The sequence below is a fragment of the Zootoca vivipara genome, chromosome 10 (assembly GCF_965207765.1).
Source record: "Zootoca vivipara chromosome 10, rZooViv2.hap1.1, whole genome shotgun sequence".
NCBI lineage: Eukaryota > Metazoa > Chordata > Lepidosauria > Squamata > Lacertidae > Zootoca > Zootoca vivipara.
Genome location: NC_142593.1, coordinates 4,010,388 through 4,037,282, shown reverse-complemented (window position 1 = coordinate 4,037,282; position 26,895 = coordinate 4,010,388). Strand labels below are relative to the sequence as shown.

Here is a 26,895-nt window from a genome sequence, read left to right as displayed (position 1 = left end):
CCATCTGTCCTATACTAAAATGAATTTGTACTTCTAAAAGTATACCTTCAATTCTAGAACCCAAGGTCTGAATTCATCAGTGTTTTCAACTTCCAGTGGTTCAAGCAATGGTTCCCAAACACCAAACATCTCATTGTAATAATGTACCTAAAAATACAAAACATAATTAATCTGTACAATGAGTGATATCCATTTGGAGCATGTAATGAAAATGAAAAATATTAAAAATCAATGGACTATTATTGGATGACAATCATTATTCCTATATTATTAATATGTCCAACGGGAGGAAAAACTTTAGAGCAGAGCTTTCAAAATTTTTCATGTTGGTGACACAGCGAGTGGTTGCTGAACAACTCCAAGCACGCCTGGAAGAAGCGGACCATTTGGATCCCTTCCAGTCGGGATTCAGGCCTCATCATGGGACTGAAACTGCCTTGGTCGCACTGGTTGATGATCTCCGGCGGGCTAGGGACAAACGTGAGAGCTGTTTCCTAGTTCTGCTGGATCTCTCAGCGGCTTTTGACACCATCGACCATAACATCCTTCTGGACCGTCTTGAGGGGTTGGGAGCTGGGGGCACTGTCATACAGTGGTTCCGCTCCTTCCTCCTGGGCCGTGTTCAGAAAGTGGGGGGGGGGATGAGAGCTCAGACCCCTGGGCTATCGCTTGTGGGGTGCCTTAGGGTTCTGTCCTCTCCCCCATGCTTTTTAACATCTATATGCAGCCGCTGCGAGAGATCATCAGGGGGTTTGGGCTGGGTGTCCATCGGTATGTGGATGATACCCAGCTCTACCTCTCTTTCAAATCAGAACCAGTGAAGGCGGTGAAGGTCCTGTGTGAGTGTCTGGAGGTGGTTGGAGGATGGATGGCGGCTAACAGATTGAGGTTGAATCCTGACAAGACAGAAGTACTGTTTGTGGGGGACAGGAGGCGTGCGTGCGTGGAGGACTCCCTGGTCCTGAATGGGGTAACTGTGCCCCCGAAGGACCAGGTGCGCAGCCTGGGAGTCATTTTGGACTCACAGCTGTCCATGGAGGCGCAGATTAATTCTGTATCCAGGGCAGCTGTTTATCAGCTTCATCTGGTACGCAGGCTGAGACCCTACCTGCCCACGGACTGTCTCGCCAGAGTGGTGCATGCTCTAGTTATCTCTCGCTTAGACAACTGCAATGCACTCTATGTGGGTCTACCTTTGAAGGTGACCCGGAAACTACAACTAATCCAGAATACGGCGGCTAGACTGGTGACTGGGAGCAGCCGCCGAGACCACATAACACCGGTCTTGAAAGACATACATTGGCTCCCAGTACATTTCTGAGCACAATTCAAAGTGTTGGTGCTGACCTTTAAAGCCCTAAACGGCCTCGGTCCAGTATACCTGAAGGAATGTCTCCACCTCCATCGTTCTCCCCGGCACTGAGGATCTAGTGCCGAGGGCCTTCTGGCGGTTCCCTCGCTGAGAGAAGCCAAGTTACAGGGAACCAGGCAGAGGGCCTTCTCAGTAGTGGCACCCGCCCTGTGGAACGCCCTCCCACACCAGATGTCAAAGAGAAAAACAACTACCAGACTTTTAGAGGACAACTGAAGGCAGCCCTGTTTAGGGAAGCTTTTAATGTTTAATAAATTATTGTATTTTAATATTTCTGTTGGAAGCTGCCCAGCTTATTATTCTTGTTGTTATTGTTATTATTATACATCATTTTGTGATACAGTAATTCAGTTTTACTAGCAAACTGGACACCATTTCAGACAAAATCACAGCAGACTTTGCTACCAAACTCTGCCATTTTGTCCTTACCCACAAACACTTCAAATTTGGTGATAACCTGTTCCTCTAGATCAGCGGCACAGCAATGGGCACCCGCATGGCCCCACAGTATGCCAACATCTTCATGGCAGATTTAGAACGTTTCCTTAATTCCTACCCACTCAAACCTCTCTTGTACCTGCAATACATTGATGTTATTTTTATTATCTGGACACATGGTCAACAGACCCTGGAAACCTTCCACCAGACATTCAATGACTTTCACCCCACCATCAACCTAACAATGAACCAATCTATGCAAGAAGTACATTTTTTGGACACTACTATAAAAAATTCTGGATGGGCGTATAAACACCACCTTATACCGTAAACCAACTGACAGACAAACATATCTACATGCTTCTAGCTACCATCCCAAACATACCAAACAATCCATTGTATATAGCCAGGCCCTACGTTACAACAGCATCTGTTCCAACTCTACAGAGACTCTCACCTAAGAGATCTACAGCAAACCTTTTTGGAACTAAAATATCCGCCCAATGAAGTTAAACAACAGATCAACAGAGCCAGACTGATACCCAGAGAGAACTTGCTGCAAGACAGACCCAAAAAAGAAAATAACAGAACACCACTAGTAATCACATACAACTTCCAAGTTAAAACAGTACAACGCATCATCAGAGATCTACAACCTCTCCTAGACAAAGACAGTTCTCTTTCTCAAGCTCTGGGAGGAAGACCTTTCATTGCCTACAGACAGCCACCCAATCCTAAACAACTCCTCACCGACAATAATACAACCACCAGACTTAACATGGACACTGGTACCAGAGCCTGCAATAAACCCAATTGCCAATTTTGCTGCCACATACACCCAGACAACACCATTACTGGCCCCAACAACATCAAACATACCATCTCAGGACTATTTAGCTGCTCATCTTCTAACATTGTGAATGCCATCAAATGCCAGCAGTGCCCTTCAGCTCTCTATATTGGACCAACAGGCTAAACCCTACGCCAAAGGATAAATGGACATAAATCTGACATCAGGAATCACAAGACAGAGAAACCAATAGGAGAACACTTCAATCTCCCAGGACATGCTATACAAGATCTCAAAGTAGCTGTCTTATTACAAATAAATTAATTAATTCGAAATAGACTGGAAAGAGAAGTTGCTGAACTGCAACTGATTACTAAACTTAAAACCATGGAGAGACCTGGTCTGAATAAAGACACTGGATTCTTATCTCATTATACATGATAAAGCTATCTTTAGCCATCTCACCCCTTACTTCTTCCTGTAAGGCCAATTGCAGTCCTTAACAGTCATCAACAGGTTTACCACATCTATTAGTCAATCACCCATTCCCACCACCCTTCTGAGTAATACCCCTCCCCACCATCTCACTATATATAAGGGTCTGGTGACTTCTGTTTCAGTGTATCTGAAGAAGTGCACATGCACACGAAAGCTCACACAGTAAGAGCTGTTCGGCAGTGGAATTTGCTGCCAAGGAGTGTGGTGGAGTCTCCTTCTTTGGAGGTCTTTAAGCAGAGGCTTGACAGCCATCTGTCAGGAATGCTTTGATGGTGTTTCCTTTTGATGGGGTTGGACTGGATGGCCCTTGTCGTCTCTTCCAACTCTATGATTCTATGAGCTCATGCCAATGACAAACTTAGTTGGTCCCTAAGGTGCTACTGGAAGGAATTTTTTAATTTTTTTTGACTACGTCAGACCAACACGGCTATCTACCTGTAACTAGCAAACTGGAGGTTGAACTAATCCCTTTCCAGCCCAAGGAGAAGCATTGGGAGCGTTTGTGTGACACACCTACACACTGCAGCTGACAAGGTTTGGAAAGCTCTGCTTTAGAGTAACACATCTGGTTTTAATTATATCCCAAAGCATTAAAATATCTTAAGAGTAAGTTAATTCTAAAAAGACATTCAGCATTGGCCATGCCTACAGAAGCTTCCCAACCAGAGGCACCAGCTCATGGAGGCTGAGCTGTTTGGGGGCCCCTCAATGTGCAAAGTGCTGGTGCTCTGGCCCGCACCACCGTGATCATCCTTCTCCTGACGCTTGGGCACACAGCTTGGTGCAGCGCTCAGCCTCTCACTCGTAGGAGCACCACCTTGTCATGGTGAGTGGGCTTCCACGTTTCTATTATCCCTGTGAGCGAAGCCATTGGGAGTCTCATACTCCCAGTAGGGTCACCCAAGGCAGTAAGGTCAAAGGGGAGGAGCTAGAAAGAATGATCCAGTAAGTCCTCAACGGCAGAACAGGCAGAGACAGCAGATAAGAATCTACCAGTCATTGCAATACCCATGCCATCAGAATAGTGCCTTACTGTGAAGACTGTGTGTTGATCAGCATGCACTGAACTCCACACATAGGCATTTTCAGGGGGAAAACCCACACCCTCCCAATATGGCGGAGCACTTTGGTGTATGCCGCAGTGCCCGGCTTTCTCTCGACTGTGCAATGTCACAAGCACCTGTCACATGTGCGTGAGTCACGTGATGATGGGCCCTCAATCTTCAGCGCAAGGTGGTGCCACTGTTCCCAACTAAATCCTACCTGTGAAAGTTGGTGGGCACGTTCACAAAACCACACTATATTTCAAGTTATAACCCCAGCTTGATCCCGCCATGTGTTTTCAAGGAGAGAAGGAAATATGTGAAAGACACTCTAATGCCATGTTGCCCTAATGCACTGAGACATCACAATGACCTATACATCTGCGTGATATCTTGAATCCATTTTTTTTTTCCTGGGCAAGGAGGATACATTGCAATGTGATTTCTGAAGACAGAACTACTATATACTGTGCTTTAATAGTATAGTTTATTCAGTAGCCATCTGGTGCCAAAAGGTTACCAAATTTGAAATGTTGTGGGGAAAGCCGAACTCTTACTACCAAAGTAGTTAGGCAGCTCTTACACCCAACATGCAAATACTGTTTCTAACAGTTTCTGCGTAGCGGACACAATCACAAACAGCTTTAAATGTCTGCCTTTTTCTTCCATAACAGAACAAAACTCTACTCACCTCTAATTCAAGACGAGAAGAGAGATTGATCAGACTACTCCAGTTTCGAACTTCTCCAGAAAATGATGACTTTGCTAATAGCATTGGCACTGTTTTGTGGCCAACCCCAGCTTCAAGGGTTATAACAACAGTTTCAATTTTCATTTTCATCGTCTCTCCTGTGGGGACCAACTCAATTACAGAAGCAGGATCTTTATTTTCACTTGACTCTTCAAGAAACCACATTTTTAGATTTTTAATATTCTTCTGATCCCAAATATCTGGAGGTACTGGACTAATGTCTTTCTCTGTAGTCTCATTTGTTGGGAAGAGTGCTGATGTAATGGTTGTTACTGTATTTAAGATAATTGGTGTCACCTAAGTTTAGAAAAAAAATTATCAAATGAAAAACTATGTATTTCTAATTTGACTTAGTGAATCAAAAAATCACTACATATTAGAAGAAATACAAATATAGTATTATTATAGGTATACAAATAGGATCATATGTTTGAAATTGGCAGTGAAAGGAATGAAACACTGTAATACTATCCTCTGAGTAACTTATTTGTTCATTTTTCCAAGGGACTTCTGAGTCTTAGGATGGATTCAAAACTTGTAAAATAAAAAGTGTAAGGACATGTATAAAATGGTCTGTAAAGGAAAAAATACCATTCCCCCCCCCCGGATGAATCCAGACACAATTTTAAATGTACCTTAATTGTGATGGACTTAATTGACAGATCAGCTTTCTGAGGATCTTCACCTGACTGTATCATATCAAAAAAGAGGTCACAGGGCTGCAATATCTGAATATAAATCACAATAAATTGAAAAATATAAATTTGTTGGTTAAAAATGCTTTCTAAATGCACAGTCAACATCATATACATTTCCTATGCAAAACAGCAGTCTGTGAAACAAATGCAGACATCCTGACTTGTAAAACATTTGACAAATTTCTTTAGCTATGGGTAGTTGCCTAGAAGGAAGGGAGATAGAAGCACACAACATGGTGCTGTTCAAGCAAATTCCAGGGCTACATAGGTGGCTTCTGAGCTAGATTGAGAATTGAACATGCAGCACCAAACTCATGGTCTGCGATGTGGGTGCAGATTCAGAACAAGTAAGTGCAATTCCCATCAGCACTGCACAGTATGGACGAGGAAGTATAATCTTATCTATACAGTGGTACCTCTGGTTAAGAACTTAATTCGTCCTGGAGGTCCGTTCTTAACCTGAAACTGTTCTTACCCTGAAGCACCACTTTAGCTAATGGGGGCTCCTGCTGCCGCCATGCCACCAGAGCACGATTTCTGTTCTCATCCTGAAGCAAAGTTCTTAACCTGAGGTACTATTTCTGGGTTAGCGGAGTCTGTAACCTGAAGCGTTTGTAACCTGAGGTACCACTGTACTGTAATCAAATAAGGTTGCACATCTCCATAGAAGTCATAGTGTGCAGGTATTGCCCTTACATGTGACCAGCAGCAGTCAGTGGGGTGGTGGCACTTACCTGACCTCTTATCACTAGCGTCACTGTGGCTTACCAGGCGGGAGAGTGATGAGGTGCAAATGCAGCAGCAGGACGGCAACATTCTCGCCCCTCCTCAACTGCAGTGACAGGAGGTCAGATAAGGACCACTGAACTATGGATCACTATAGAACGTAACTATTGTCTTAAGAGACTCTAATATTACTCATTTATGTTGCATCCTGTTATATACCATAAGCACAGGTTTAATTTACATCTGCATAGCACTGCACATTTCTGCCTTAGCTATCTTATATATAATCTTACCGTAGTAATACTGCCCTTTCTCATATCTGGAAGAAAAGGGCAGGCTTTCACCATTATATCTTTAACAGCAGCTGTCATTTTATACATTTCAGGGCCATATTTCATGGAGACTTCACACTGTGCTGTAGCCACCAGTGCAGGAGCATCACTTCTTGTTAAATCAGCCACAAATACAATCTCAGGATTTTTAATGACGACATGTATTTCCATTGTGGATACCGGTTGTACAGAAACTAAAAATGCAACATTTAGTACAATCAATCCAATTTTACTTCACAACCATCAATCCATCTCTAGTCTTTGCTTTTAAGAAAAAATGATGATAGATTCCAATGTTAATATTTTAAGAGCAGCCCTACTGAATCAGACCAAAGGTCTATCTTGTCCAGCATTCTGTTTCTCCCAGTGGCCAAACAGATGTGAGTGAGTGATCAGTTACCATTAGATCTGGAAAGATCCCCCTCTGCCCAGCAGGGGAGGCTGCACAAGGGCTTCTCCTAAAGAAGCCCTTACAGAGTTTGCCCTCCACCTCATTGCAGGAGCATTTCACCTCTGCTGCCTAAACACATTGGTGCTGCCCCTAGCTGTACTGACCCCCCCCCCCGGTAAGATAAAAGGTCACTGCACTTACATATCCCAGAAGAGGGGCGGTGTGGTGGATTACATCTTTGTGTCACATGTTATTTATTCAAAAATTCAACTATTTTATGTGGAAGGCAGGACAGACAGTGATCATCTTTCACTGGTGGTCCAGTGAAAATAACGAAGACCCCATTACTATCCACTCAATGCAGTGAGTGTGTATTGGTGATAGGCGCATAAGATGGACACCAACAATGGCAGCTGAAATACAATGAATCTTAGGGAATCAGACTATGATGAAATCAAGAGAAGTAACTGACTGTAGCATTAGACCAGGCATCCCCAAACTTTGACCCTCCAGATGTTTTGGACTACAATTTGGACTACAATCTCCCCCATGCTTTTTAACATCTATATGCAGCCGCTGGGAGAGATCATCAGGGGGTTTGGGCTGGGTGTCCATCAGTATGCTGATGATACCCAGCTCTACCTCTCTTTTAAATCAGAACCAGTGAAGGCGGTGAAGGTCCTGTGTGAGTGCTTGGAGGCGGTTGGAGGATGGATGGCGGCTAACAGATTGAGATTGAATCCTGACAAGACAGAAGTACTGTTTGTGGGGGACAGGAGGCGGGCGGGTGTGGAGGACTCCCTGGTCCTGAATGGGGTAACTGTGCCCCTGAAAGACCAGGTGCGCAGCCTGGGAGTCATCTTAGACTCACAGCTGTCCATGGAGGCACAGGTCAACTCTGTGTCCAAGACAGCTGTTTATCAGCTCCATCTGGTACGCAGGCTGAGTCCCTACCTGCCCACTGACTGTCTCTCCAGAGTGGTGCATGCTCTAGTTATCTCTCGCTTGGACTACTGCAATGCGCTCTACGTGGGGCTACCTTTGAAGGTGACCCGGAAACTACAACTAATCCAGAATGCGGCAGCTAGACTGGTGACTGGGAGCGGCCGCCGAGACCACATAACACCGGTCCTGAAAGACCTACATTGGCTCCCAGTACGTTTCCGAGCACAATTCAAAGTGTTGGTGTTGACCTTTAAAGCCCTAAACGGCCTCGGTCCGGTATACCTGAAGGAGCGTCTCCACCCCCATCGTTCTGCCCGGACACTGAGGTCCAGCTCCGAGGGCCTTCTGGCGGTTCCCTCACTACGAGAAGCCAAGTTACAGGGAACCAGGCAGAGGGCCTTCTCGGTAGTGGCACCCACCCTGTGGAATGCCCTCCCACTAGAGGTCAAAGAGAACAACAATTACCAGACCTTTAGAAGGCATCTCAAGGCAGCCCTGTTTAGGGAAGCTTTTAATGTTTGATGGATTTCTGTATTTTAATGTTTGATGGATCTCTGTATTTTAGAATTTCTGTTTTGTTGGAAGCCGCCCAGAGTGGCTGGGGGAACCCGGCCAGATGGGCGGGGTATAAATAATAAATTATTATTATTATTATTATTATTATTACAATTCCCATCATCCCTAATCACTGGTCCTGTTAGGTAGGGATCATGGGAGTTGTAGGCCAAAACATCTGGAGGGCCACAGTTTGGGGATGCCTGCATTAGACATTAGACTTGTCTACACCAGCAAACTTTAGAAGGAACTTGGAATATTTGTGAGTTATATCAGGAGATAACCAGGGAATTCTACCTCCCATCCTAAAACTCATACAAGTGCATGGAACTGGTTGACAGGGACTGTAAGCTTAAGAAAAAAGAACTGATCAAATTAGCTAGACAAGTTCAATTTGCCCAAACAGATGAGGCCATTTCTCTTTTACAACTGCAACGGTGAGAGTTTAACATTGATAAAGCAGAAAAAAAGGGCACATGATGTAAACAGTTGGAAATCCTTGGGTCTCGCTCTTATTGAGGTGAACAAAGCCAAATTCTGGAACCTAATCCAAGGAGGCTTTTCAGATAAACCTTTTGAGCCTGTACCTCCCATTACCTGAAATATGGGTGGCCCATTTTAGTGCCATCTTTGGAAGTAAAATGAATACAATTCATTTTACAATTCATTTCCCTCTCTTGGAAATCGTGAAGTGTCCATTTTGCTTTATGCTGATGACCTAGTCCTGCTATCTTTGAACAAAACTGGACTCAGAAGGATGCTGGTCAAATTTGGCCAACTGTGTAAAAAAGAACACCTAAACGTTAATTATGCCAAAACTAAGGTTGCCGTATTCAGTAAGAGGGTTACCAAGTCCCAGTGGACATTAGATGGTCACACTCTGAAGCAAGTATAGATTTAAATACCTAGGATTACTTATTGATGAAAAGCTTTCATGTAACCCCCCATCAGGATGCAATCAAGCTATTATCTGCCTACTCGACTGGACAGCTATACAGGTTCTTCCATTTGAAGGGGTGGCGGTTAATCAATCCAGTCATCAAGCCCTACGTTGCACAAATGCTTTACGGGGTTGAGATTTGGGGAAGCGGTATTAAATCCGAACTAGAAGCTCAACAAATTAACGAGGCAGACAATGGGGCTCCCACCGGGAACACCAGCAGTTCATCTCAGAGCTGAGTTGGGTCTCCCCTTGATGACAGCCAGAATCGATCTAGCCTATCTCAGATACTGGTGCAGACTAAATGCCTTTGAGGACCATATTCTTACCAAGCTCTGCTTACCAAGATCTGTTTTAAAAACAAATCTGTAGTGGTGCTGTAGTTTATCCTTTTTTCCAAAGCCATACTGTCAGGGTAAACTACAGCACCACAACAGATTTGTTTTCATCAAATAAAATACTGTTTTTTCCAGATTATTCTGAAATTACATAGAGGGAAAGAAGTTTGGAAGCCAGGGAGGGGGAAAGGAGCACATGAACAGAGAGCAGGGAACTTTAATGGGATAGAAGAATGGGTCAGCTTCAGGGGTCAATTGCCAGATAAGATATGGTTAGACTATATAGTCAGAAACTTTTTCTAAATTCAATTCAATTTAAATTAACTTCATCACATAATTTAGCTATAAAAAGCAAGAGCTTTAATTTAGCAGCAAAAGACCAGTCCTTTGAAGAAAGAATCATAGAACTGTAGAGTTGGAAGAGACCCAAATGATCATTTATTCTAACCCAGGCATCCCCAAACTGCAGCCCTCCAGATGTTTTGGCCTACAACTCACATGATCCCTAGCTAAGAGGACCAGTGGTCAGGGATGATGGGAATTGTAGTTCAAAACATCTGGAGGGCCGAAGTTTGGGGATGCCTGTTCTAACCCCCTGAAATGTAGAAATTACAGCTACGGAATCCCTGACAGATGGCCATCCATCCTCTGATTAAAATCCTCCAATGAAGGAGAGTTCACCACTTTCTGAGGCAGTCTGTTTCACTGTTGAACAACTCTTACCGTCAGAAAGTTCCTCCTAATGTTTAAGATCTTTCTCACTGCTAAGATGTATATCTTGTATCTCATATTATTTTTTATCATACATAAGCCTTGTGGTACTTTACAAATAAAGATTTAGGTTTTCCTCCAAGATATATAAAATGCAAAAGTATAAATACATGAAAATGAAAGGGTTGGGGTGTCATGTAGTGAGTTTAACATATACCAAATTATATTATTAAGTTATAACCGAAGGGAGAAATTCAGATAGGCAGTGATTCTATTAGGACAGACAGAAAAGTAACATTTAAGCTCCTCTCAGGTACGCTCCATTGCCATTCTAAGAGAACGAGGGAGGCATTCATGGTGAGTTCCAGTACCCCTTTTTCTAGAAAAAATAGCACTGCTAACAGGCCTTTGCAGCTGTTTAAATTGATCAGCCAGTCACTTTAATGATTATGTGTTTTGTTTTTAGTAGTGTTTTATGTTTTACTGTTGTACACTGCCCTGATATTTATGATATGGCAGTACAGAAATACTAGGTTTTCAGCCTGCACCTGCAGGGTCCTGGTACTGATCACTTACCTTGTTCCTTCACAGCTAAAGTTTGCTTGAAGTTTTTCTGCGCAGCGGCACTTTCAGCAGTAGCATTTAGAAATACATCCGCAACAGTAAGAAGAAATTCTATGCTAGCACAGACATATGTCTCATTAACAACTGTGTCAAGAACAGTGTTGCCATCTCTCGCCTGCTTATAAGATATATCCATCATGACTTTCTTTTCGGATTCACACTTCATTTCTACCATTCTGAAAGACAAGTTAGTAGAGCAAATACTATAATTAGAAAAGTATTACATTGCCCAATAGTGTTCTTAATGACAACAACCACTTTGGTACTAATAAGTGCTGGAAGTTTGCATTCAACTCAGTTTCTGAGAGGGATTTCCATGGGTTAAGACAGATAGAGTAGGGGATCTCCAGATTCCCAGACTATTCCTGTAAGTTTATTGCTATGCTGACTTCTCTCTCTCTCTCTCTCTCTTAGATGTTTAGATGGATAAATCTTAGGTTTCATCCAGGTTACAACTTTCTGCTCCTCCTCAAATTCCTTCTCTGGACCTAGAGGTGAAAGGAATTTATCTTCTGAGAACAAAGGGGCAAGCATGGCTTCTTTTGTTTCTTCAACTAGATAGCTAGCTTGGGGTATAGAACTCCTTCCCTATCAAGAATCTACTTCCTTTAATAAACATAAGCTTTCTTATTTTATACCAAGTTTCAGTCAAAATACCTGTCAGAGGTGTGTGGCTACTCGCGAGTAAAGACACTCCACTCTGTCTTCCTTTTTAGGGTTTTATTGTGCATACTATTTACAGTGCAAAGAACTCCGCAAACATGACTGCCTAGTCCATGTCAGAACCCCGCAACAGCTTCTTCCGGGTTTTCCTCCAACATAAAAGCCACAACATAAAAGCACCCCAAAGTGCCACCCTCTAGCCCTACGGGTGGCCGCTCGCCTCAATTCTGGTGTTGTGTTCTCTGGCTTTCCCAGCTCCTCCTCCCCAGCTCCTCTCTCATGGCGATGTTGTGGCTCTTTCATTTGCAACCCTGACACCTCCCTGCTTACTTCCTCATTCCTTTCTCCTGACTCACTGTCACTGCTCGGTGAAGAGCTTGTCAGGAGAACCGGTGGGGGCTCCCTGTACGTGTGTCCCCTGGCAATACCTTTCAGCTAAAGGTGTGTTCCAAGCAAAACTTCAATTACGATAACTAAAGTTAATTTCAGCTGCTAAATGCAAACTCTATATGCTAACAATATGAAAGTTGATATGTGTTTTATGTACTATCGCTATAAAGTCATAAATTAAATTTATTACCGGTATTCTTGTACTTGTTTTTCTTTTAATTTAATAAAATAAAATTGAGGAAAAAATTACCTTGGTGTAGCGTTCTGGACTGTCTGTCGTTTATCATCTAAAGTGCAGTTTGTTAATTTGACTGAGGCATTCATTGACCCATCTGACACCATTTTGACAGCCGCTGATATTAACAACAGTTTAAATTCTGCAAGTTTCAAATGACCATCTCGTTCACTCTGATTTGTAGGCTGCTTTGAAAAGAAAATACATAGTTTAATGCATGAATTAAAGAAAATGTTTCTGCAAAAATACAAATTCTGTTACTGCAATCAGATCAAAACTAAATTAGTAAATCATATAATGAGTTGGACTGAAAGAATTGCAACCAGAAGTAGTTTACTTAGTAGTGCTGTTTCACAAACGTTTGTGCAAGTGATTTGCACAACATATATGTGGTTGTACCAAAGTTGTACTTCTTGTTCATACAACGGATACACGCAAAGGCTACATTTGAAAATAAACATTAATGGCCAGGACTTATAATAGGATAGATAATGTGATTGTTTCAATTACAGCTACCCTGGAGATTCAGTTGACTTAATTAGAATAATGAGCCTTCTGAATCAAACGGTATTCACTTTCAGTTTATTTCAATTTTAAAGTAATGCATTTTATAATGCTTTGTTAGCAGTCTCAGGCAGTGAGAAAAGTCAATAAATAAATATGGGGATGAATGTAACTAAGAGCTTTGCAGAGTAGGCCTATTGAAATTAATGAACCTAAGTTAGTCAGGTTCATTAATTTCAAAGGGTATATTTTGCATATGAATAATGTTTAAAACAGATCATGGTAATCAATGAGTAATTCTTACATTGTTACGAGACTGCCTAGAATAGACAGGAATGCTCCCTCTACACGGAAGCAGTGGACATGGGATTAGGCAAAACATACCCTATGCTCCTTTGTAAGTATGCCACAAAAATTTAGAACTTTTAAAAACTCTGAAGAACTGAACTACTCATTTCATGCAAGGTATTCCCAGTAACCCCAAATTATATTCCTGCTCAACTGGCTAAGCAGAAGATTTAACAGTGACATAAAAACCTGATTCACCATGAGGCAACATCTAGCTGCCACTAGACATATTATTTTCCAGGTTTGAATGTGTAGTTATTTCCTCCCAGATCTCTAGCCAGTTGCAGAAAATCTAGGTCCAACCCACCAAGTTTATTTTATAGAAAATTACGTTTTATTTACCTGGCTGGAATTTGGACTGTACAAAACTAGAGTCAGGGAATCAATCCGGAAGTCCAATTTCAGTACTGTTTTAGTCTTAACTGAGGAACGTGCTTCTACAACAGCAGATGTCACTATTCTTATTCCAGCTATAAACATTAGGAACAGAAGACACAATTATAATTACCATAGTAACAAAAAAGAAAAAAGTTATAGTCTCTAATGCACTACATTTTCAAAGAGAATAAACATAACTAGATGAATGTAAATATAACAATCTTGCCATCAATGACCATCACCAGAGCAATAAGTTTGCCAGACTGACAGTTATGAAACACTCTGCTTAAAACATGGTTATTCAGTTAACTGATTTTGTATAGGCTATGGGGTTCTTAAGGTTGTTTTCCTTACACACAACAGGTCCAGCCCATACTGGACTCAGGTGGATTTGGTTCCCCCGGTCTTGAAGGAACTTTTAAGCAGCCCATTTCCAGAAGCATGTTTTACCAAGCTAGATAAATAAGAAATACACAGCACCCACCCACAAGCAAAACATGTGAACATGGCAGAAAGCTTAGGCACATGCAGTATGAGGCCCTGGAGACACACCCTTCAGATAACCCCAAGGGACCCTGACATACTGGACCCAGCTCCAAAGCTGACCAGAAGCAATAGGTAGGGCTATCTAAGAGGAAGAACATTCTGCAGTACTTGCTTCCCAAATGCCACTTCATCAGATGTACACAAAAACATTTTATAATGGTGAGTAAGCATACTAGGTTTAGTCCATGCAGTAGCCCTACAAACCTAATAAAGAAGAGAGTGAGTGGAAAAGGTGTGCAGGTGTTTTGCCACAAACAGAGCATTCAACTCAGACATACTCCTTGCAGATGTCACTGCCATGAGGAAGCAAAACCTAAACTATGTACAGAGGAACAGATAGGGAAGGAGCATCCATGGCAAGGGATGAGAATTAAAATTTTGGAATAATTCCATATTGGTCTGTAAGAGTAAAAAGGTTAGCAAGTGATGATGCCCACCAATCTGCATATGTACTTTTTTGTGAAGTATAGTTATAAGGATGTGGGTACTGTGCTGTTTTGAGAAGTGCTTTAAGGCAGCCCCGTGGTTCCAAGTGGAAGCGCTGCTTCTCCTGCAAGCAAGTGAGCAGCAGTGGAGAGGAGGGTGGGGAGACTCTTCCCACCATCCTGCTGCTTCCACTTGCCTGCTTGCAAAAAAGTATATGAACTATGCTTTTAAAAAGCACATTAATTTCAACTCATCTGCTGGTTGGTGGGCATTAAATCCTGATGCCTTACCTGTGTAATCCTGTTCTCTGCTGGGAGCAGGACACACAGCCAATGCAGGATTAAACGCTGTCCTCCTGCTCATCAGTTGACATCACCAGTGATGTCAGCTGATAGATAGATGGGTGTGGTGGTGGTTTGGCTTTGCAAGCCAAAGTGGAACCCCTGGTGTGCCGAGACTGGCCCATAAGATGGAGGTTCCTCACTCCTGATCTAGGACATCATCAAGGCATAAGTGTTGAATGAACAAAGGTAGAAGCAGCACAAGATGCCCTTATGGCTAATACCACTGCCTCATGGGTGCACCATAACCCAACATCTGCCTTACCCAACATCTGCCAAAGCACAGAACTGGGCTTGAATTAATTGTTAAATTCAATCATTGATGGAAAACCAATCTTATTCAATCAATTACAGGGGGAAAAACATTTCGAGAAGAAATTACTCTAGGGAAATCAACTGAATAAATTACAGCAGGGAAATTAATTAAGCTATCAATCAGCAAGTATAAGCAAGAGGAAACAATCACAGACTAAGCTGAAGTGATGACTCCAGGAAGGGGGGGAAATCCCCTCCCACAAAAGGAGGCAAACACACACAAGCCACGCAAAACAAATCACCTGTCCTGAACACACACAACTAACAAAAAAATAACACAAGGAAAATCAGAAATGCTGGGGAAATAACACAATAACAAAAATTGCACAATAACTCAGTAATGTAATTGAGGTGGCTTCCTGGAATGGACTAGTTAGAAGTTCCTGAGATAAGAGTACATTCCTGCCTTTGAGCACTAGAGAGAGGTAAACACACCTGTGCCCAGTGTGTCAGCATGAGAGAAAGAATGTTTGGATCATTAAAAAAGGAAGAAAACAATGGATTTCAAAATAAACTGTCAAATATGAATATGAGCAGGCTTCTATATATGAAATATAATATAGGTCTGTCAAAATATAGCAAAAAGCATGACGTACCAACTGTAGATGATACTGCTCACCAACCCATTTACAGAATTTTGTCTATGAATTAAATAGTAAAACTATGTAGATCAAGACCTAATGTTGCAAGTGTGTTTTGTGTAAGATGTTCATTTAAATTCACTCAAAACAAAAATGTATAGTTCATGTAACTATTAAATTAAACTAGTAACTTCTTCTATTGGAAAGAGATAATTGAACTGTGGCTTAAGCTTTAAAACACATACCTCCAGAATGTTGGGAAACACTTGCTGTTCCACTATGGATGCTTAGTACATCTTTTTTTTCCGGTACAGGAGGTGGAGGGCCAGAGCTATCCCCTAAATTTTCATTCAGTGTTCTCAAGATAGTTGTTATATCATCCTGACTCAGAATCAGCTTTGAAAAGAAGTTGATTAGTCTTAATTGCAAGTTGAGTATATATAACTGTATTAAATGTTACAGGTCCTCTAGAATCAAAAGGTTTTTTATCTTGTAATAAGGATTATAAATTCATCTTAAGTTAATAATAATAATAATAATAATAATAATAATAATAATAATAATAATAATAGCTGCAGGCAAGGAGGGCAGAACAGCATCAGTAGTGCTGCATTTGGAGGAGCAGGGATAGAGCAGGATAGTGACCACTGGACTGGCAGCACCTTGTGTGTGCACTTGCGCATCGCCACCAACCGAGGGCTCCAACATCACCATCCTGCCCCATCTGTGCCCTGGCAAATGCACCTCCGCCACCACTTCATGCATTGCTACTGCATTGGAGTGGGGGGGGGAATCAAAATTTATTCCATGTTTACATTCAAATGCTTGTGCAGAGAAAATATTTCTTGAATACACAGCAAACTTCAAAATAATAGATAAACTGAAATTGAGGCCTGCCTCTCCTCATTTCTTGGACTTTTCAAACTATACTTTGCCCTCAAAAGTGAGGGGGTGGGGCAGCGGCACGAGGAACAGATCTTGGGCTCATGTATTCCCTTCCTTGACCATGGATAAAACTGAAATGGAGGATTGATTTGAATATTTTATCTCTATGGCTCATTTTCCCTGCAATAAAAGGATTAAGGGAGGAAAGCATACAAATATGAAGCACACATCCAATCTCTCCTTGTAGAATCTGGGACCAAGAATAAGTAAACACTGAAAGATGCTCTAATTATTTATTTTGTGCTATATACAGAAGTGGTCTGGAAGACCTAATATTTTTGCTTATTTAAATTTGTACCCTATATCGAAATCTTGTTTATTAACCATATTTATAATCCACCCTTCACCCAAAGTTCCCAAGGGAACATTAAAACAAACAAAAATTAAAGAGTAATATTAAAACATATATAGCAAACATGAATTCCATGTAAACAAAAACAACAGGAGCAATAAAAATACAATCCACTACACCTCAACATACCATAAATGCCTGGATGACTAAACAACAATGTTCATTAAGCAATTAACAAATGTTGATGAACTTTTAATTGTATTCAAATGTTCTGTTCTATAAACAGATGGAAGGGACTCCTTACATTCACAGAAAGTAACACCTGCAGCCCAGGGTCTAGCAAATCACAAACTATATGCTGCTAAATTACAAGATGCAAGAAATATTGGGATATTTTAATTCCTATTCATATTGACAATAGTTGCAAGAATATACATCTTTGTGACTAAGAACTTACATTCATTGGCTTGAGACGTCCAAGTATTTTAATGTCAGGAATTTCATGATACCAGAGAGCGGCTAAATTGCGTTCAACACCAACTTCAAGATTTAATGGTTGCAGCAGCTGTATTTCATTTTGCAATAAACCACTTATACAACTTGATCTGTAAATGAGAATGAAAAAATATAGTCACAATCCAATTAAAGTTTCTCTTCAACCAGGTATTTGGCTGATTGACATTATAAGGCCATTTAAATGTGTCTGATGGAAAGGGGTTATTGGTTTGTTTTGCTTTATTTTGGATTTTGTGTTTTCATTTTGTATTTTCATTTTGTGAACCACCCTGTGATCTTCAGATGAAGGGTGGTATAAAATAAGATAAAATTATTAAAAAATTAATGTTCACAAGGCTGCATTCAATTTTGTTTTTTAATTATTATTTCCCCTGTTCTTAGACCGTTTCCATTTTAGCTGTAAGCTGCCATGTGCCTGTCGGGGAAAAGGTGGAATATAAATATAAATATTTAGGACTGCTTTACCTGCAAACGGGCTCAGGATTGCAGCTTTGATGAAATACTTCATTAAGTGTTTTGTACCTGTGTAAACATCCAACTATATACGCTATGTAGGACAATGCTGGATATTCATTTCGAGTGGATATATTTTTCATTGATTTGTTTTATTATTGAAATTTCTATTCCATAGTTCAAACAGAAACACATAATGGTTTTCAGTACTAAATCTACAAGTACATGAAAGCACTGAAGGGAGTCATCTGGAGCTTTGGAGTGTGCTGCCATTAGCATCTTGATTTCTCCTTTTAATCTTCTGCAAGGGAGATGGACGTGCTAATCCAGTGTGCCCGATTCTTGTAATAAACTGAAGTTTTTATTATTTAATTCTTATTATTTATTATTATTAACTTATGTACTTGCTTCATGGAGTATGTATTATTTTATAAACTGTATATAGGCTTCAATAAAGAAAATATTGAAATAGTATTTAAAGAGTAGTTGTTAAGCCTGTTCTAGACAGGGTTTCTCTCTTTTTGAAGCACCAGGTGCATTACCAGTTTTCCTGAATAAATTACTGTCATCTGAGGCAGACTGCCTCATGGTGTGGAGTACACCAGCTTCCACTGGTGGCCTAGCTACAGTCCTATCTGGATAGGTTTCATTCCAGTCAACTAAATTATGGTGCAACCCTACTACCGGTAGCTCTGCTAAGTCAAAGGAAAGCTACCCTTCAGGTAGATACCAACCATACTATTTCCCTTTGGCTAGCAGGGCTGGTAGGGCCACATCCTATTTTAGTTAGGTACCAATAATACTTTTCCAGGCCCTATCTGGAGTTCTTTTGACACTGAGAGCCCATCACAGCTTTGAACTAAGATCTTCATCAAAGGCCCCCTCCAGGTTATGCCACCATCCGAAATGCAGCAGGTGGAGTTACTAAAGGACCATCTCAGTTGTCACCCAGTTGTGGAATGCTTTCTGCAGGAAGGTTTGACAAGTGCTTGTGATTATGTTACTTTAGTGCCTGCCAATTATCAGATGAACAGCCTGCTGTTTTAGATTATTATTCTAATACTGAATCTGATCTGTTAAATGTGAAGCTGTTTTGTTCTGAAGCTGTTTTGTCCTCAATGACTATAATTTCCTTCTGTTTCTGCCTTCGCTTGGAGTGGACCTTAGAGGGTGCATTTTTTTCTTGTCTTCTACTTCTGAGGCTTATACATAGCTGTGGTAAAGGTAAAGGGGATGTGGGTGGCGCTGTGGTCTAAGCCACTGGGTCTCTTGGGCTTGCCGATCAGAAGGTCAGAGGTTCGAATCCGAATGACAGGATGAGCTCCAGTTGTTCTGTCCCAGATTCTGCCAACTTAGTGGTTTAAAAGCAGACCAGGGTTCAGCTTCCCTCCCCGCAGCTCCTGCCTTGATGAGGGAGCCTGTTGTGGGGGTGCTTCACTGCAACTCCTCAAAAAAATGAGCCTGGGGCGACAGCCTCACCCCTCACACTGTGTCCCTGGAGTGGACCACACACATCACTGTAGATTAAATCTAGCACCCTGGTGCTTTTCTTTTCAGTCTATGAAGGAAACAAAGGTTTCACACTTTTCTCAGTAATGCAACTTACACACTTTGGTTTACCTTCACTACTAACTGTACCTTCATACTGTCTGCATTGAAATTGAGTTTATTGGTCCTCATCCAGTCAACCACACCACATCCAAGCACTACTTTAGTACAGTCAAACCTCGGTTTAAGTACGCCTCGGTTTGAGTATTTTCAGTTTAAGTACTCCACGGACCTATCTGGAATGGATTAATCCACTTTCCATTACTTTCATTGGGAAAGTTCGCTTCAGGTTAAGTACGCTTCAGTTTGAGTACTCCATGGACTGTCTGGAATGGATTAATCCACTTTCCATTACTTTCAATGGGAAAGTTCGCTTCAGGTTAAGTACGCTTCAGTTTGAGTACAGACTACCGGAACCAATTGTGTTTGTAAACCGAGGTACCACTGTACCGCTGCCTCATATAAATTAGATTTAAAAGGGAAAGAGTTCAGTGTCATTGCACACTGATGACACCTCATCCTAAACCTCCAGATGACCTCAATAGTTCCATCTAATGGAAGAATCTTCTCTCTTTAAGAACGTTAGCAAAATTAAAACTTTGATTTGTAAGTAGAACAGTGTTTACTTAGTACATTTTCTTCAGTTTTGTTACTTAATTTAGAACAACTTAATTTAGAAGAAATCATTACAAAATCATCTTTATATATTACCTGTACAACTTTAGATCACTCAGTTTCACATGTATACAATCAAGAATAGGTGGGACACTATATCGTAGTGACGTTTTAATGAGAAGGAATTCATTCTTTATGGTGATCAACCCAAAATCAGCAACGATAACATCAGTAGATACTGCCGACTGTGGAATTATGACAACGGGTGCTTTAATATTAATGTCCAGTGCCATTCTGGAACTTTGTTGAGCCAATTCCTTTACACCAGTAGCTGCTTTCTCAGCAGCTTGAACAGTGGCTTCAGTAATTGCTTCCTTTGCTGTCTGAAAATTGTTTACAAAAGCCTAGAAAGGGGACAGGAAATCAGCAACAGATGAGGATAACAGTCACAAGAATACATCATTTATGTATCAGTTTGCTCATTATGCATTACAAATTATCTGTGTTGTTCTCTATGTCTGCCTTTCCCTCTTCCCACACAGTTGAGCAATAAACATGTTTAGAGTAGGAGAGAGAAATTAAAATGCATTATATAGTTCCTTGTTACTTAGACAAATTAACAAAACATAAAAAGGAAAAAAGGTATAACCATGTGGCAACATTATACAAGGTATTGAAATATCATGTTTGTCTCAGAGGCTGACTTCCAATTTTAGTTTTCTATCACCATAGACCCATTTGGTTTAAGTTATAACAAAATTATACCTCTTTTTAAACAAAGAATTATCTAAGCATTGCACAACTAGGAAAGCACACTGATATTGATATACTTAATTTTAATCCCAAAGGTTTTGCTAGACATCAATGTGGCTCAAATGAATATACCGTATTTTTCATTCCATAAGATGCACTTTTTTCCTCCTAAAAAGTAAGAGGACATGTCTGTGGGTTTTATGGAGCGAATGTGTGGTCTCTGGAGCCGAATTGCCAAGGGCTAAAGGCAGATCCTGCTTTCTTTCTTTTTTAAGAAAGAGCTAAAGGCTAACAAGAGGGAATGAGCACATTGAAAGGAACCCGCTCAGCAGCTGATTGCAAGACATCGGGGAGGGAGTTAAGGGAGCTAGCTCCCTTCCCGGCCCCTTGCCTAGGCCTCAATTGTTGTCTGGCTGATTAGAGTATCTGTCTGGAAACTGTAGGAATGGGTTCCTTTCCTTTCCTAGAGAAGCTGCAGAACTGTGAGTTGAACCCCATAAAACAGGATTTTTCCCATTGCATGGAAACTCAGCAACTTTGAGCTGATCCCTTTGCAAAAAAGATGCACAACTCTGAGCTGCCCCCCCCCTCAAAAAAGGGGCTTTTCCCATTTGTAAAAAAAGCTGCACAACTTTGAGCTTATCCTAATTTTCAAGCAGAAATTTGAAAACAAACCCAACTCTAGTTTGAATAAACCCTTAACTAGTGCTGGGATACAACATAATGTAAGTTATTGAATGTTATTTATTTTATTATTATTTATTAACGTTGTATAGTGCTCTTCACCCGAAGATCATAACAACATAAAAGCAAAATGAAAACACATAATACAGAATAAAACAGAAACAAAAAAAGACCAATAACGCCCCTCCAACAAACACACTTAAAAGGCCATAGAATGTTGATCAGCTAAAGGCCTAGTTATAGAGAAACGCTTTTGCGTGGTGATTCATTACCTATCTTTAGGTGCCAAGCCAAAACATTTTATTGGTCAAAACCGGCACTTTGAATTGAGTTTGGATCTATTTTTTTGGCAGCCAGTGCAATCAGACCAGAATGAATGTACAGCAATATGCTCAACCCGTCTTGGCCTGCTGAGCAACCTGGCGGTCAAATTCTGTACTAGTTTCTGAACTGTCTTCAAAGGCAGTCCTACATATAATGTGTTGGACTAATCCAGGGGTCAGCAAACTTTTTCAGCAGGGGGCCAGTCCACTGTCCCTCAGAACTTGTGCGGGGCCGGACTATATTTTGTTTTTTAAAAAAATATTTTTATTAAAGAAAAAGATTTTTTTTAAACAATACAAGTTATCAATAACACAACCAATTACATTCTCCCCCCTTTTCCCTCCCCTCCCTCCCTCTCCCACCCTCTAAGGACTTCCCTCAGCTCCCCTCTCTGGTTTGTTTGTACATATTATTCTCTGTATGTTATAAAATTGTACGTATTATTGCCTTATCTATCATGTGTTCTACTAATAAATTGTGGATGTTTATTCAAAACCTGCCAAGGAGTCCAATTCCTTTTGTTCTCTTTTTAAATAGTTTGTAAAAAGTTCCCACTCTTCTTTGAAGTCACGGTTCTCCTTCTCACGTAGTTTTTATGTCAACTTTGCCAACTCTGCATAGCTCATCAGTTTTTCTTGCCATTGTTCTTTCGTTGGGATTTCCTCATTCTTCCATCTTTGTGCTAACAAGACTCTTGCCACTATTCATTCAATCTCCATCTAAATGTAGTTTGGCTTTCTTTTTGAATTTCCATTATCATGAAATTATGACCTGACAATGTTCTGGGATTAATTTCTCTCTCTCTCTCTCTCTCTCTCTCTCTCTCTCTCTCTCTCTCTCTCTCTCTCTCTCTCTCTCTCTTTTACTTTGGGTACCAATTCTTTGGAAATCCATAAGACATCTATCCTTGAACTGGTCATGAACTAATCTAACCTAGAGTTTACCAGAGCATACATGACAGACGTTAGACTATCCCTCTCCAGATGGGGCACACCTGGGCCACCAGCAAAGCTGAAGGAAGGCACTCCACACTACTGAGGCCAACTGAGCCTCAAGCAGTAGCAAAGGATCTAGAAATACCCCCAACCTATGTACCTGCTCCTTCAGAGGGAGTGTAACCCCACCAAGAGCAGGCAACCTCCCATCTATCTGGCATAGAGAACCACCCCTTAGCAGTGCCTCAGTCTTATTTGGATTGAGCTTCACAGTCACACAGACATGTTCTCTGCATAGCCACACACCCCAATGACAGTACAAAATTGCACGTATTTATACAAACTTGTGTACACCAATTAGCAGACATGCATAGCTTAATACCCAATTTATAAGGATCAGCTAACAGTCATAGATTAGGAAACTGGACCCATTCCCTCACTTTGTTTATGTCAATAAGAAACAAAAGTAAAATTTGAGAACTTCTCTATTATCTTCTTCACTTGCCAGAGCAAAGAGAGTCAGACACTCTACCACTCCAACTAATGGCATCATTGCACCTACTTTGAAAATAAGTTCCAGAGGTGCATTACTCTTCCACTACACCATTGCTCCCACTATAAGTTAAGTAAAACAATCTCTTCACCTTATTGTATTTTCTAAAATAAAAAGGAAGCTTACCAAAATAGCAGAGACAAATTTGTTGACAAAAACAATCTGAATGCATCCAACAGTTAAGTAAACCTGGCTGTCAACAGCTTCCATATCAGCATACGAAATGTCATATGTAGCATACATGTACGTCACCATTTTGAAACTGAAGACCTCTTTGCCTGTAATATACAGAGCCTTGGAACAGGAAAAAAAGTGTTCAATATTAAGAGTATAATATTTACAAGGTGTGCACAAAATAAAGGTAATGGGCTGCATCCAAAGGTGTTCTTACATTAATGGAAGGAGTCTTTCTGTTCACACAAGGGGTTTGGATAAAGCACAGGTGTCCTTCATTGGAAGTGTCGGTGGAAGAGACAACGTCTGCCAGTTCCCTTTCCCTGCAGCCACCTATGACACCTCTCACCAACCCTCCAGGAGTAGATATTTGGGGAGCATAGGGGGAAAGGTTGGCAAGAACTATGTGGGTCCATTACATAATCCAACCCTACAGCACACTATACAATACAATACATGTGTGGCAGTCACAAAGTAAGTCCTTCCCTGAAGGGCTTCAGTTTAAGTTAACAGACTTCTTTGTCCATACTCTTTGGTATAAAACATACACCCAGAAACCACACCAAGCATGAGGAAAAGCAAGAGATGACTAAAGTCATTATCAATTAAACCAGGCTGAAACCTAATATTTCTATTGCAAGTACGCTGCTTTCTGTACACAGCCTAGCATGCCCTTTAAATGAACACACATACCTTTTTATGCAGTGCTGCCTCATCACAATCCAAAATAACGATATTCTTTAAGTTCGCTGATACTTCAGTTGTTTCTTTCTTCATCATCACCTCACTATCAAGACCTAAATTTAACAGTATTAATTAACAAATCTAATTTGACACAATCTTCAAGGTAATTCCTCTGGGTTCTAGTAACCTTTAAATATTGCAATTGGCATTTTAGTCTTACCTTCAATGCGGATTTCAGATATCCAGTTTTTTTGTTCTCTTATAAAAATGCGTAAACAGGACATGTCTGCACAAACATGGAGATCACAAACATCTTCACACCTTGACTTTTTTGAAGCTATGGGAAAGTTGAAAGCAAAAATGTTATATTTGGAATTCCAATGAGGATCACAGTTGTACAAAGACACAGAGTGCACAAATACAGAGAGGAATACAAACAATTAAAAGTAGTAGATCTACAGATTGGTTTATTTTATTTTCTCATGCAACATTAGAGTTAAAGCAGTATCCTTCAAGTTAACAGAAAACTTTTTGACTAAATATTACCAAGAAATAATGTCTTTATGCCTCCTGCCTCAGGGCATGACTTGACACAGGCAAGGCTACATAAGCAGAGAATGGGCTGTTTATTTTACACGTTTTCTCTAATCCTCAGTACATAGAATCATAGAATCATAGAGTTGGAAGAGACCACAAGGGCCATCCAGTCCAACCCCCTGCCAAGCAGGAAACACCATCAAAGCATTCCTGACAGATGGCTGTCAAGCCTCTGCTTAAAGACCTCCAAAGAAGGAGACTCCACCACACTCCTTGGCAGCAAATTCCACTGTCAAACAGCTCTTACTGTCAGGAAGTTCTTCCTAATGTTTGGTGGAATCTTCTTTCTTGTAGCTCGAATCCATTGCTCCGTGTCCGCTTCTCTGGAGCAGCAGAAAACAACCTTTCTCCCTCCTCTATATGACATCATTTTATATACAGTGGCACCTCTACTTACGAATGACTACTTACAAATTTCTCTACTTACGAAGGGGGGGGGAGGAAAAAACGGCGGCACGCTTACAAAATTTTTGACATCCGAACGCCTGCCCAGCGCTCACCGCCACCGGTGGATCGAGCCCTCGCCACTGCTGCGAGGCTGGCCTTCTGCCAGCCTCGCGGGATCGGGCCCTTTCTGTTGTCGCCGCCGCCGCCAGGCCAGCCTTCTGCTGGCCTCGCAGGATCGGGGCCTCACCGCTGCTGCGAGGCCAGCCTCGCGGGATTGGGCGTTTGTCGCCGCCGCGAGGCCGCCTCTCCTGCCCTCGGCTTCTCCGCTCGGAGCGCAGCCGGAGCCGCCATGCAGAGGAAGCGCCCTCCGCCCCTCAACACCTCCCCAGCCTAGGCGCCCACGCGGTACTGCTGGCCCCACCGGGAGAGGCTCCGCATCGCTGCCGCTGCCCGCACTGTGTCCGTGTGAGCCCAAGTCCCACACGGCCGGCCGCAGGTGCCCTGGCTCGGCCTCCGACGTCACCAGGACTGCAACTCCCATCACCCCGTGGGGCTGCCCCGTGGGGTGATGGGAATTGCAGTCCTGGTTACTGCAGGGCACCCGTGGCCGGCCGTGTGGGACTTGGGCTCGCTCGGACACAGTGCGGGCGGCAGCGATGCGGGGCCTCTCCCGGCGGGGCCAGCAGTACCGCGCGGGCGCCTAGGCTGGGGAGGCGTTGAGGGGAAGAGGGCGCATGTGGTCGGTTAATGGTATTTCTCTGGAGCAGGTTAGCTGTTTCAAATATTTGGGCCAGGAAATCTGATCAAACAGGTCTTTTTTGGCACACAGAGATTATATTGCTACAAATGCATCCAAAGCAGCTATGCTGATTAGATCCTTAAATGCCGAGAAACAGGCACAAACAGTGAAAGTGGCCTTGAGACTTTTTCAAATGAAAGTCCTCCCACTACTTTTGGTGGGCATTGCTTTGGGTTCACGCAGGGATTTTTTAGGACTGGAATCCATCCAATCGCAATTTCTTAGAGCCATCTTCAGGATCCCCACTTCTGTAGCGGGTGCGGTCATGTGATTAGAGGCTGGCTGCCAAGTGTTTTGGTACGTGGCCCTGAAAGCGAAGCTTTGGCTATTGCTTAAGAGCTATGCTTTAAACCCGTGGGTTTGGCCCCCTTGATATTGAGGGATGATTTTCAATCATCCTAGGAAAGGGAGGTCTTAGATGAAGTACAGACTTGTGGACTGTCACACCTTTACTTGGAGTCTATGACATACAGTCAAGCTAGAGCTGTGATTGCTCAGAGATTGGGCCATATTGCTAGACAAGAGGACATAGCCTGCATGAAACCAGGGATGTTCCTGGGGGAGCAGATCTATCAGGTTACACCAGCCCCTTATCTCGCGGTAATCCACTATGTGGAATACCGCAGACTCCTCACTGCGGCCAGACTGAACGTCCTCGAATCTGCGGTATTATGGGGAAGGTACAGGGGAGTTCCATACGATCAGAAAACTTGCCATTGTGCCTTGGGTGAGGTAGAGTCCACCGAACATATCCTCC

General features: G+C 41.9%; 1 protein-coding gene across 6 annotated transcripts in view; it reads right to left on the bottom strand.

The window, feature by feature from the left end:
* The window catches only part of VPS13A (vacuolar protein sorting 13 homolog A), a 162,437-nt gene that overhangs the window by 66,887 nt on the left and 68,655 nt on the right, over positions 1 to 26,895 (bottom strand). For 4 of the 6 annotated variants that reach the window (XM_035100322.3, XM_088652968.1, XM_035100324.3 and 1 more), the window contains 13 exons: positions 24,576 to 24,692; positions 24,365 to 24,468; positions 23,624 to 23,791; positions 20,345 to 20,652; positions 17,574 to 17,721; positions 16,125 to 16,275; positions 13,635 to 13,762; positions 12,456 to 12,628; positions 11,105 to 11,328; positions 6,610 to 6,842; positions 5,528 to 5,620; positions 4,833 to 5,189; positions 46 to 147 (listed from right to left, as the gene is read on the bottom strand). In XM_035100322.3, the coding sequence (XP_034956213.1) occupies positions 46 to 147; positions 4,833 to 5,189; positions 5,528 to 5,620; positions 6,610 to 6,842; positions 11,105 to 11,328; positions 12,456 to 12,628; positions 13,635 to 13,762; positions 16,125 to 16,275; positions 17,574 to 17,721; positions 20,345 to 20,652; positions 23,624 to 23,791; positions 24,365 to 24,468; positions 24,576 to 24,692 (2,306 nt within the window). The remainder of the gene's footprint in view (positions 1 to 45; positions 148 to 4,832; positions 5,190 to 5,527; positions 5,621 to 6,609; positions 6,843 to 11,104; positions 11,329 to 12,455; positions 12,629 to 13,634; positions 13,763 to 16,124; positions 16,276 to 17,573; positions 17,722 to 20,344; positions 20,653 to 23,623; positions 23,792 to 24,364; positions 24,469 to 24,575; positions 24,693 to 26,895) is intronic. The other 2 variants (XM_035100323.3, XM_088652970.1) reach the window with 1 other exon arrangement.